At 40.1% G+C, this 12,869-nt stretch overlaps 1 protein-coding gene across 1 annotated transcript in view; it reads right to left on the bottom strand.

Moving 5' to 3' along the window:
* ank2a (ankyrin 2a, neuronal) overlaps positions 1–12,869 on the bottom strand; it is a gene marked incomplete in the record, with an annotated part of 55,038 nt that overhangs the window by 29,595 nt on the left and 12,574 nt on the right. The window contains 32 exon segments of the mRNA XM_014026893.1: positions 524–545; positions 631–663; positions 765–887; positions 961–1,086; positions 1,159–1,387; positions 1,510–1,606; positions 1,890–2,097; positions 2,340–2,551; positions 2,766–2,920; positions 3,389–3,487; positions 3,620–3,844; positions 4,514–4,549; positions 6,651–6,754; positions 6,851–6,929; positions 7,078–7,204; positions 7,840–7,890; positions 8,072–8,144; positions 8,265–8,363; positions 8,462–8,560; positions 8,710–8,808; positions 9,205–9,303; positions 9,427–9,624; positions 9,757–9,855; positions 10,059–10,157; positions 10,740–10,937; positions 11,128–11,226; positions 11,326–11,424; positions 11,522–11,620; positions 11,706–11,903; positions 11,987–12,085; positions 12,204–12,302; positions 12,649–12,747. Of these exon segments, the coding sequence (XP_013882347.1) occupies positions 524–545; positions 631–663; positions 765–887; positions 961–1,086; positions 1,159–1,387; positions 1,510–1,606; positions 1,890–2,097; positions 2,340–2,551; positions 2,766–2,920; positions 3,389–3,487; positions 3,620–3,844; positions 4,514–4,549; positions 6,651–6,754; positions 6,851–6,929; positions 7,078–7,204; positions 7,840–7,890; positions 8,072–8,144; positions 8,265–8,363; positions 8,462–8,560; positions 8,710–8,808; positions 9,205–9,303; positions 9,427–9,624; positions 9,757–9,855; positions 10,059–10,157; positions 10,740–10,937; positions 11,128–11,226; positions 11,326–11,424; positions 11,522–11,620; positions 11,706–11,903; positions 11,987–12,085; positions 12,204–12,302; positions 12,649–12,747 (3,781 nt within the window).

Raw genomic sequence — 12,869 nt, 5'->3', positions numbered from 1 at the left:
CACTGGTAAAACTATTAACAAAATGTAAAATGAGGGGGAAAAACAGTCAAAATACATTCCTTTGAAATCCTTACCACAAATACAAATAAATGCCATGATAAAAACCGGTCAAATTAAAGTGGATTTTAAACAGAATGATTTAGACCACAGATGATGATTAATTATAAAAATGAACAATAATAAATGCAAGGAGGAAATCAGTGGAGTCAGGCATGAAGGGATACAGCCATAGCATAGCTGCTATCAACCAACGAGTTAAACACACTGTTAGTACAGCAAAATAAGAGCGCAGGGTTAAGCTTTCTAGGATGTCTTATTTGAACAAACTTGATCAATAATTAAATCAGCCATATCTTGTGTCGGCACATTACATTTTGGCAGATTGTCATTTAAAATATAAATGATATGTTAATACATGTGTTAAATATTTCGTCTTCGTGTTTATATTTGCTATAAAAATTGTATATTTGCTCTTAAATGTTCCACTGTTGAGCTTAAGAATAGTAAAAATAAAACAACTTACATTTCTTGTCTGTTCTTTCACTCTGAAAAACAGGAACAAAAAGACAGATATAACCAATCTTTGCTACAATTCTTTATTCAGTGCAGTACAGTTTAAACTTTATATACCTCATCGTCTCCTTCTTGATCAGAGTCAGACTCCTGAAGAGAAGAGAAGAAAAACAAGGTATTGCAGAGCTGCAGCCACTGTTTTAATTTTTGCTTTGGGACACAAGATACTGTATGTCTTGATTCAGACCCACCTTTGAATATGCTGGCAGAGTAATGTTAAGGTTGCAGATTGCATTGTGATTGAGACTTCGGTACGTGCGTGGTTCCTTAGTGAAAGACAAGCGACCACATGGCTCCTGTGCCGTGTCTCTGATCTGTTCAACAATTTAACTAATTACTTAATGTACTGTAAGTTTGAGCAATTTTCATTTATTCTTACAGTCATACTTTAATAAAGAGCGCCAGTCTGTTCTCTTTGAAGGCAAAGAAACTGAACACGTGGTGCTGTCCACTCTTGGTAAGAGGTACCAGGTTTCCAAAGCAGTCGGCATAAATAGGCTTTCCCTCCAGGACCTGTGTGTGTGGACATGACAGTTTGTTAAAGAATAAAATAACTCATGTACTCCCCCCCCCGTGACACTGCACCTCAATATCTCTGCTGCGGGCCACTTCTGTGAAGTTCTCTTGCTGTTCTAAAGTTTTGTCCATCTTGTCGTCTGTCATGCAAAAGCAGCGCAGCCGGGCCTCGATGGGGTCCAGCGTCTTGGCAAAAATGACAAACTTAGCCATGTATGGGACACAGATGATTTCTCTGTACAGCTGAGTAGCAAAGTTAACTGACTCTTGGACCTGTCTGCAGTCTATCAGCCAGAACCTGGAAATATAATTGACATTTTGACTTAGTAACTGAAATATACTGTATGCTCAGGGTATATTACTAATCTGATTTGAAGTACAAGATGCCTGCCTCTAGATTTTAGGAGAACACTTGTTTACCTTGCTGACACATTTGTGGTGAAGGAAACACATTGGTTGACAAAGGTGAGAGGTGTGGAGCCAGTGATGTCCTCCCATTGGGCAGGAGTGGTTCCACCTGAAATGCAAAAGGTTGGCACTTAAAGTGTTTCGCTCAGCCAGTTCTATTTTTGCAATTTACACAAAGGGAAAACTTAGTATGAATTCCAAATGTTTTTAAACCTAGAAATACACACAAAACTATGACAACCATTTCACATTGCATTTCAGTCAGTCTATGAAATAAAAATATGTTAAAAAAGAGGTGATTTAAACTAAAACAAACAGTATGGGAACATGAAAATGTTTCTATTTTATACCTGTTTGTTGAAACATTACTGAACATTAACCACCATGCATACCTGTAATACTACAAAGCAGCCGTAAAGTGGGGGTCTCCCCACTGAACACGGCGCTGGGCCCGTCAGCGTTGGAGTTCTTGGGAATTGGGATTGTCATGGTAATTGGTTTATGGAACTTTCTCCGTCTCGGCTCAAGAGTGACGATTGGGCTAAAAATGGCTTTGTTACCAAGAACCTTCCTCACCAAATCAACATCGGTGGGCTGAGCCTATAACCAGATACAAAATGTGTTTAGAGCGTTTTGAAGCCATAATTCTGATTATTGCTTTGGTCTAATCCAGGGTCCCTGCTAATCTCTTTAAATTGATTTTGTTTATTGATATGCAGAATCTGTAGGCAAGGTAATCCACTTGTTGCACAAATAGTCCAGAAATACTGACACATGTGCTGATAATCATAGTCATAAGCTTGGTCCATTTCTTCATTGTTAAATGGACACAATGTATGTACCTGGAGCCCTACTCGAATCTTCTTGGTAAGTGCACCTTCAGGGAAGACGGCCTGGACCTGGGGCACAAGAATACTACTGAGGACACCACCCTCTGGACCAATCAGATGACTGTCCTGCTTTATCCGCGAGACCACAGCGAAATACTGGGGGAAGTCTCTGGTGATGATGCGGCAGATCCTTTTCTTCTCGAGCTCTTCAGGTGAATCAAGTTCTGTGCGAAGAAAGATACAAATTGCTTCACTACTTCCATCCTCGATGCTTTACTGCATTATCCTGGCAATTTAAACAAGAATCAACCCCTTTCTATCCTACTAATGTGCTGCATCCATCATTACAAAAACATTTGATCAAAGTTTGCAGTGAAAGTATTCACTTAGGCTCTGCCATATAAAATCAACACATTGGTCAGATTGGTAGACCCTCACTTTCATCCATGCCGTTGAGTATCTGGTTCAGCTCCTCCTCAGTGAAATCACAATGATGTTCTTTCCAGCTCTCTCCGGTCTCACTTCGCAAGATAACAAGCTCCCTCTCTGTGCCTCGCAGAGCCGCAAAGTGTGGAATCTCTACAATCACGGGCCTAATGAGAATTACAAAGTAAAAACAAATTCCGATTAATTTAAATTTGTTGAAAGTGATTTAAAATGTAAACACAGATAATATTGTGCTTGAGCTGTTAAATGAACAATACAAAATATATTGGATTCAAATCTGAAAATTTCATGCAAGAGGAAAAAACAGCCATGAAAAGAAAGTAGAAAAATAATAAACATAAAGAGCATTTATTTCACATCAAACAAACAGAATCCAAATAAATACAAGACTGGGGATTTATGCTGGAAATCATGAATAATAATAATAAAAAACGATTAACATAAGTTAACAAGTCAGGAGGCTTTAAATCAAAATAATATTAGAAAAATATAACAAGAATCAAAACAAAATACATTAAGTAATAAAAACTTTAACGTCCTGAGGTGAACAAAGTAGAAATGATATGTGTGACTGGGATTCCAAGATGGCAGGGTGCCCCCTCCCATGATCCTACCCGAGGAACTTTGTTCCTGGAGGACCCAGCTGCAGGATGCGACTGACCAGGCTCTCGCCCTCATTCAGAGGAGGGGGAGCCGTAGGAAGGTGCAGCTTACTGATCCCAAACGCAGCACAGAAGGGGAGTGGAGAAGAAAGTTTGAACACGCCACGCAACTGAGCAAACACACTCACGAACTCCAACCCAGTCTGTACACACATACGTGCACACACTGAAACATTCACCTACCCCAAGAATTGAGCTCCGGTGGGCCCCACCTCTATGATACGACCAGCAAGCCCCTCACCCTCCACCATGGGGGGCATCGATGCCAAACGGTGTCTCTTCACCAGCCTGCATGTGACCCGTGTGGGCGCAGAACACTTTCTTGGGGGTACAATGATCCTCAGGCCGTTGTGACGACAACCCCGCATCGCTCCACCTCTGGCATCCACCATGAAGCTGACCAGGAAGCTACAAAAACCAAACGACCACACAAAGAAATGCTTAGAAATACAACATTTCTGACAGCTGCTTAGTCCAGCAGTGTCCAATCCTCAACACTGAGGGCCAACATCCAGTGTGTTTTAGAGGTCTCCCTGCTTCAAGACACCTGATTTAAATAAATGGGTGATTTACAGGCTTCTGCAGGGCTTGAATTCATTTACTGAGTCAGGCGTGTTGGAGCAGAGAAACAAGTAAAACATGCAGTATAGTGGCCCTTGAGGACCAGGTTTGGATACCCCTGGTTTAATCCATCTGTGATCCCCCATGCAAACCAATTTAATGAAGCAGAAAACAACAGCACTGATTTTATGACACAAGAAAAAACACTGACAACATATGTTGTTTGTGCCAACAATTTGGTCATTTGTAGCACCGCAGTATTATTCAGTGTTTTTTGAGTGAATACTCGGAAACACTTACGTAAAACAATTGAAGGTTCAAGGTTAAAGTACTCAAATCTACACTTAGGGTTATTAAACTTTTCGGACATTGAGTTTTAAAAACCTGAACTAATGTACAGTATATTCATATAAAGTCATGCGTTTCTGAACCATGCAGAGAATTAAGATGAGAATGAGAAGGTTATCAAATTATGATTGAGGCAATTAGTTACAAGCACAAAATAAAGATTATCACCTGCTGTTGTCCTGATCTAGGCATGGAGAGGAACGGCTAGAAGCAGAATACAACAGCAACGCACACACAGACGTAAAACCAAGAAAAAATAAACAACCAAAAAGAAGCAACAAGAGAGTAAACACACAGAGAGAAAGAGAGAATAAAGAATGAGTAAAAGTTAGAAAACCTGACCGGACACAAGAATACACAACAGCAAAATAAACAAAATAAAAGGCAGGAAAGAAAGATGATTTCTATACAAATAACTGAAAACAATACAAAGTAAAGATGGAGAATTTATATTGAGACAGAATGATTATTCTGAAAACCCAAAAGTTTATGTTGGACAACCACTGACACAAGCAGTGCTCCAAATTATTTGGTTCAAAAATGAACTTTGTCTTTCTGGTGCGCTGGGTAGAATAATAGAAACAAATAATGTAGGAAGTCCTCTGAAATAAGGCACTATAAACTAAAACGTTTTAGTTTTAAACAAATTTTATCTAGTATAAGTGAACCTTCAACTTTGCATAGACATAGAATCAGTGTGACGCCACTTGCAATTTTTTATGTAAAGTTAAAATGAATTTTAGTGTCAGTTTAATCACTTTGTCATCGTGAGATGTTTTTGAACGTAAAAGTGAAGCTTTGATTTCTGCAGCAATTACAAAAAGAGAAGCAATCCCACAAGTTAGGAGTGTTTTTACTCAATCACACTTTTCAGTTTCAGCCACTTCTCTGACTTGTTGCTGCACGTAGATAAAGCAAAACCACATATGCTCACAAACATGAATTGACGTACAACTCCATAAAAAAACCAAAAAATAACAGAACCAGATGGACCGAAAGCAAATACTGCAAGGTCTCTGATCATAAGGAGGGCAAATAAAGCTTGACTTGAAGACTGTGTATGTGCCTCCATGACGATAAACTAATCAGGCTTATTTCCTGGCAACCTTTAATTTAATGTTTGCTTTATGCTTGAATATTTGTTTGAAAGATGCTGCAGTAGCCTTAACGACTGATGTCAGAACAAACAATGGGCCTCATGCAAGAACATGTTCGTATTCTTATCCTAAATTTCTCTTACTTTTGTTCGTACAAAGGGTTCGTACGAACATGTCACGTCAGATTCAACAAACTCTTCTATCTTCAGGAAAAGTGTGTAAATGAGCTGCGTAAATTCCACCTGTTCTATCCAGCTGCTCGTGCACGCGAGAGGAGATTAGCATAATTACCACCCCAAAAACACCATGTAAGGCTATGTTTCCTGCCTCAGATACAAGGAAGTGTTCATTCATGAAAATGGCAGCAATAATTAAAAAGAAGAACTTTACGAGTTCAGATTTGAAGTCCGTCTGTCAGAGATCCAGAAAAGAAAATCTGTCATTTTTAGCAGGTCAGCTGTGGGATAAAAAAGAGCTGCTAAAAGTATAAACAACTGTGCTAAATCATAAACCCCCCCGCGCGCGCTGCGGTGGTCTCAGATGCGGGTTTGAAATAAGCATTTTAAAATGTTTTCAAAATAAGTCTGGCACTTTGAAGAAAACCCAGGACTCGCTGGAGGGATTATATACCTCCTCTGGTCTGGGAACGTCTCAGAGTCCCCCAGGACGAGCTGGAAGGTGTCCCTGGGGAGAGCGGGGTCTCTCCTGCTGCCCCCCTGCCGCACCTGATAGCGGATAAGCCGGCCGGACGGATGGACAATTTATATTGTTAGTCTAAATTATTACATTTAAAATTATAACTCTAATTCAAGCAGAATAACCTATTGTCAACATAATTATGGAGTGTGATTTATTTTCAACTCAAAATATCTTCAAACTAACGAAATATAAAGTTATTAGGGAGGAAAACCCATCTGGATAACAGCAGACTGACTGCTCGTAAAATATACGACAGGTCTGGACCACTCGTAAATTTTGTTCGTATCTGAAAAAAATCGTAGAATACGAAAACATTGGTGAATGCCACAAATTCTCCTAAATCACTCGTACGCACAACTTAAGAACAAACCTGTGCGTACGAACGGTTCTTGCATGAGGCCCATTATGTCCAATTGCTGCTTAATATTCTGATTTTACAAAATGACATCTCATTGAACATGTGTATCCACTCCAGCACATCTAACCAGTATGAGTGTGTGTTGATATACCCAGAATGCAGCAGAGTAGAGGACAGCACAACATTATCGAGATGTTCAGCACCCCAGCTCAGTCGGAAATTTTCCTTGTCATGCTCTCGAGACAGTGCTGACACCTAGAGGTTCACAAACATCAATGAGTCAATTGGAGCAAGAAGGAATATCTAAAGGAAGTGAAGTTGCAACATCGATTTTTATGCTTTTTTTCTCACCTGCTGGCTTGTCAGTATGTCTTCAATGAGAACCCCCTCTCTCTGGTGAAAGCTCTGGTGAACAGGAGTGTGCTGAGGCCTGTTAGAAAACCACAAGTCTTAACTGTTTAATAGGTTTTTATTTAAGTGGAACTGGTTGGACAACAACAACAAATGTATATGTTACCATTTATGGATTTAAATGTGCATTTACTCTTCAACAAAAGCATGTGTGTGTTGCTAATGACCTGTCCAGGTTATGGCTCATGTAGCTGAAACCGTCCAGGTAATGTCCCGGCAGGGAGTCGTCTCCCAGCTCTCGGAGGTCCTCTGCTCTCAGGTACTCTCCTCCATCACCTGTCATCGTGTCCTCGCCTGGAAAACACATATTTGTGCTACAATACAAGAATTCGACAAATCTAACGAGAGGTTAAATGTTTAATGTCAGCTTGTGAAACCTTCAGAGAGCCCTTTTGAAGTATTTTATTGGCTATAAAAAAACAGTACATTCCGCATTTTTATACTGTATATAAAATAATAATCTGTGATTGGTAATGAGAATTTCCACAGTTCTGAGTCTTTAAAGCAACAGTTCAAATTGTTGAAAAGAGGTTTTATGGAAGGATTATAAACAATTAATGCTCTACCTGTTGTAGATAGCTCTTCAGAAAACCTCAAGTTGGAGCAATAATGTTTAGTTCTGAGCAAACCGATGAGCTGCAGGCTACCCTTCCACAGAACCTCACTTCAAAAGGTCTGAAATGTCCCTTTAAAATTTTTCATGCAGTTAGTGGTCACCAACACACTTCCCTCTGAGTTTGAACTGCCACTACATAAATATAAGGGTAAAGGGTTTAAAGCGGTCTATAAACTTCACAAGAAGACATTTCCAGATAAACGAGTTTGCAAACTGAGATTCCAAGCATGAGAACAAGTTCTCACAAATCTCTTGTCAGTCATTGTTACAAATCCCGACACAGCAAGCTGTCAGAGCAGACATTTCGCTGTACCTTCCAGTGCCACAGACATCTCAGACAACGGTTCATCCTCCACTTTCAGAGCTACGAGACATACAATCCACTTCTGTCAAACTACATGTATCATTTTTGCTCAAGTGAATACCACATTTTAGCCTAGATATGACAGACGATGACACTTAAAGGTGTTCTTCTTGTTTTGCCAATGAAACAGCGAGTTTTGACACAAACCAGGGCCACGATCTGGTTGCGGTCTTTCACTCACCTTCTTCATCCGACACATCAAGGATCTCAGTCATGGTCTCTGGAACATTGAGTTTGTGTTTCTCTGTCACCATCTGACACACATTCACCGTCACAGAAAAGAAAATCAAACAACAGTAAGAAAAATGCTACATTAGACTTGGAAAATTAAAAACAAAACATGCAAATGTCAGATATACAACTCTAAAGCTCACCGTCGTAGTGGTGATGACCTCCTCAGTGACAACTTTCAGAGTGTCCACCACTGAGATGTAGCCGAGGCGTTTGGCGATTGACAGAGCAGTGTTCCCATTCTAACAAACAGAAAGACATTTGGCAGACAAAGAGAAAATGAGAATCACTACACTTTACGTGAATAAATAGATGTTAATATATGTATTTTTTGTCTTACCATTGTGGTAGTGTTAGGTTTGGCCCCGTGCTCCAGCAAAACATTGACTATGTGTGTATTTCCTTGCTGTGCTGCCTGATGTAGTGGTGTGTAACCATTCTGTAAAAAATAAAACAAAACACCAGTAACCAAAAAAGAGATGAAAATGTTATTCAGTCACCAAAAACATCTACCATAACAGTAATATTAGTTGTATTTCAGAATGTGAGCTGAATTTTCATGATTCCTGTTTTAAAATTAAATACTACCTTGGTCTTGGTGTTGACGCTGGCCCCTTGCTGTAGCAGGAAGTTAACCATCTTGACATTTCCATAGTGACATGCCACAATCAGAGGAGTGTATCCAAGCTGTTCAGAAGCATAAAAAATATAATTTTTCCAGATATAACTAATTTGTTTCACATAGTTGAAGTTAGAACCCAAAGGGAGATGGTTCAGCTTAACATATTGACTGAAACTAGTCAGAGCTAATTTAACTAACTTAAAATGTAAACATCAAATCTGTTTTTAACAAAAAAGCCTCCTGATGTGGTGCAGATGGTGTTGGTTTAGACATAGTTATATTTCTATAAAACCCGTAGGTGTCATACAATCTGAGTCATCGTGAACACAAATAAACACAGAGGAGCTCACACAGGTTTGGTTCTTCACGAGCTTGTGTGTATTGTGTTGTTATGACTAGGATTGTTTGTATGGTTTTGATAATGCGTTTATGAGGACATGAAGAAGTAACTGCAATCATACTTTAGTTTGCTGGTCCAAGGTAGCATCATGTTTGGTTAGCACTTCTGCTGCATTCACCCGGTCTTCTTGGGCTGTGAGATGCAAAGGAGTCAGTCCATTCTGTAACACAGAACATAATTTTTCCTTGTGCATGGAAGTCAACAGATTCAAAGCATTAAAATAATAGTGTGATTTTTTTATGCACGGAGAAACAAAAATATTAAACTCTGTTTTGTGTTTGACCTTGGTGGCTGTGTTGACGTGGGCTCCCTTGCGCAGCAGCAAGCTGACCATTTCAGCGTGTCCTTCCTGGGCTGCCAGGTGCAGGGGGCTGACTCCCTGCTTGGTTAGGACGTTGGTCTCTGCACCATACTGCAGCAGCGCTAAAGCAATGTTTGTCTGGTTCTTTTTAGCTGCAATGTGGAGAGGAGTGTAGCCGTTCTGGACAGGAAGGGAGGAGACCTGATTAATGTTGTGAAATCAGAGAACATCACTTTTGCCTTTTACCATGTCAGACAAACTGTTATTTGAAAAGTAAGCTCAATCATTTTTTTTAATTATCTTTTGTCTGACCTTAGCAGTAACGTGAGGTGAAGCGCCTTTATCCAGAAGCAGCAGAGCCACATCCTGGTTGTCATAATGAGCTGCTACATGTAGTGGAGTTAGGCCATTCTGAGAATAAACATTCACATTAATTATAGTCTCATAAAGCAATAAAACCTTTATAACTTTCTTCTTCAGTTTCCTGCAAAACATCAATTCAGTCCTTTTCTGCAATAAATGTATAAAGTGGAATTATTGTACCTATTACTGATAATATTTCCCTAAAATCGACTTAGACTTTAGGAATCTGCAGGTGAAGATCCTTAGCTTACCTTGCCAGCATCATCTGGAATAGCTCTGCGTTGAAGGAGAAGTTTAGCTACATCAAGACTTCCATATTTTGCTGCTACATGTAGGGGAGTGAATCCTTTCTGTTGAGAAGAAAGGGAGAAAACACTCATTTTTCTTTTTACATTTCCCACGTTTTATTTTAAAGGAGCAATATTATGTGTTTCTCAGGCATGTATTTAAATTCTATACCATAATAATGTAACTATGTCACCTTCAGTTGTTATTAAAATGCTGTTCATTTGTTTAAACAGAAATTAAACTTGACTTCTCATCATATCTGTTTCTAAATGCCTTGAAATTGGCCTCTGTCTCTTTAAGAAACTCATTCCGCTTCTGTCCCGCCCATTTCAGCACCAGCCTGGTGGGTGTGCTCTGCGATGAGGAAGCTCAGCTTGGGGACACAGCCCAGAGGAGGAGATGATCCCAAAAAGGTGGTTCTAGTCCCAACCAGTCATTTTTGCTCCCCTGCCTGGCTGCCTCAGGACACTACAGGGTTTCTCAAACATGCATGAATGAGTCAAAGCAAACCTTTGGGCATGTTTTTGATGAGGGGATAACATTATATAACATGATATAAAGCTCAAAAAAGTTTATTTTTACATGATATTGCCCCTTTAATGTTTAGTTCCATCTCTGTCTGTAGGCATTGCTCACTACTTCACCTTGGTGGCCAGTGAATGAGAGGCTCCAGCTTCAAGAAGCACTGCAGCAGTTTCTACTTGACCCTCTCTGGCTGAAATGTGAAGAGGAGTGTAGCCGTTGGTGGTGGCAGCATCCGGGTGGGCCATATGCTGCAGCAGCAGCTGGACAATATCAGTTTTCCCCAAACGGGAGGCAATGTGGAGGGGAGTCTGATCCTCCTAATCGTGAGGAAAATGTGCATGTTAAATAGAGAACATGATATAATATAAATATCAATGTTATGGCTTTAGAGGCAGTGGGATTCAAAAATTAATAAATAAAACAATGGACAATGTCTCTGCAAATAGCTGAATGTAATGTTCCTATTTATCATAAACAAAAGAAAAGTGTTGAGTTCTGATGACTCACCCTGGCCATGGCATCCACCAACGCTCCATTTCTCAACAAACAGCGAACCACTTCCATCTGACCTGCCCGAGCTGCCATGTGGAGAGCTGTCTCACCACGCTGATGTACAAACACACACCATTAAGACACTGAGCTGCAAGAGAAATGTGTGCACAACTGCAAAAACCAGACCCTCAATGTGAAATAACTACTACTCACGATGTTGCGAACATCAGGAGAGGCTCCATTCTGCAGCAGCAGCAGAACGATGTTGAGGTGGCCCATGAAAGCTGCTACGTGAATGGGAGTCAAACCAGACTAGACGGACAAATGTAGAGAAAACAAAAGATTTAAGGGATAATATGAAGGAGCACCTAATATCCAGGATATCCTTAGAAAATAATAAAACACTCACCTCAGTGATTGCCTGGATGGAGGCACCATATTTAATTAGCAGCTCCATCACCTTCACTCTGTTCTTCTTACAAGCAATGTGAAGAGGAGTGAATCCATTCTGGTAGAAAGTGTGAAAAAAGATGTAGTTTCAGACCCTTTAATAACTCTTACACTGGCATTTCCATGATTATTTTTACTCCTACCAGTGCTCTGGCATTAGGATTGGCCTTCTTGTCCAGGAGGAGCTTGGTGACTCTGTAGTGACCACAGTGAGCTGCGACGTGCAGCGCAGTGAGGTAGTCGAGAGTAATGTCATCAACAGGAGCCGTGTGTTGCAGCAGGAGTTTCACACACTCGATGTGGTCTCCCTGGGCTGACATGTGTAACGGGGACAGTCCATTCTGCACAGAAAATACTCCATTTAGTTGCGGGGAACCGAAAAATTATGTTTTTTTAATGCTGTAAATGTTCAGTCAAACGCTACCTTGGTTCTTGCTAAAATGGGAGCTCCTCTTTCCAAAAGAAGCTCCACTGCCGGGTCATGTCCACTCCTGGCTGCACAGTGCAGTGGTGTCAAACCATCCTGTGGGATAAACATATGAGTATGAATCCATGAAGACAACACTAACCAGTAACTGGAGTACTCCAACAAGTGCTTTTTAAAACTAAGCTTTTGTCCAGAACTCAAATAAAAGTCTCACCCTTGTTTTAGCATCTATTTGAGCCCCTCGATCCAACAGCAGAGCCACCATGTTGGTGTTGCCTCTCTTGGAAGCCACATGAAGAGGTGTTATCCCATTCTGACAAAACAGTTAAAGGGATAAAGAAATGTTAATACTGTCACACAAAATATCAAATGATTTTCTTAAAAATATGATTTATTTAATAGATCTCATATTTCGCATTGCATTTAAATGTGTCACTCCAAGTAGGACATTCGTGTGAAAGAAAATGTAAGGTAAAAGAAATTTTTGAAATGTCAGGGGCAAATGCAGGTAAAAGATTAGAATAAAGAGAAAAAGTAGCAAATATTTTGCATTTCATGCATCAATGCACAAACTATCACATGTCAGTTTTCTTTTCAATCAAATGATTAAATGATTGCGACAAAGTCTTTGTTGCTCAGGAGTAGAAATGGGGCTCTACCCGGGCCGTGAAGTCAACAGCAGCTCCTCTGTTCAGCAACAGGGTGGAGACGTTCACGTTACCGTAGTGAGCAGCGATGTGTAGAGGGGTGAAACCACTCTGTTTACAACAGACAAGCAAGAAAGTACGGGTCGGGTGAGAGGATGGTGAAAGAAAAAAAGAAAGAAAGAAAGAAAGAAAGAAAGAAAGAAAGAAAGAAAGAAAGAAAGAAAGAAAGAAAG

The sequence above is a fragment of the Austrofundulus limnaeus genome, unplaced genomic scaffold, assembly GCF_001266775.1.
Source record: "Austrofundulus limnaeus strain Quisiro unplaced genomic scaffold, Austrofundulus_limnaeus-1.0 Scaffold598, whole genome shotgun sequence".
Lineage (NCBI taxonomy): Eukaryota > Metazoa > Chordata > Actinopteri > Cyprinodontiformes > Rivulidae > Austrofundulus > Austrofundulus limnaeus.
The sequence above is the reverse complement of the archived record's forward strand: the minus strand, read 5'-3'. Positions and strand labels throughout refer to the sequence as shown.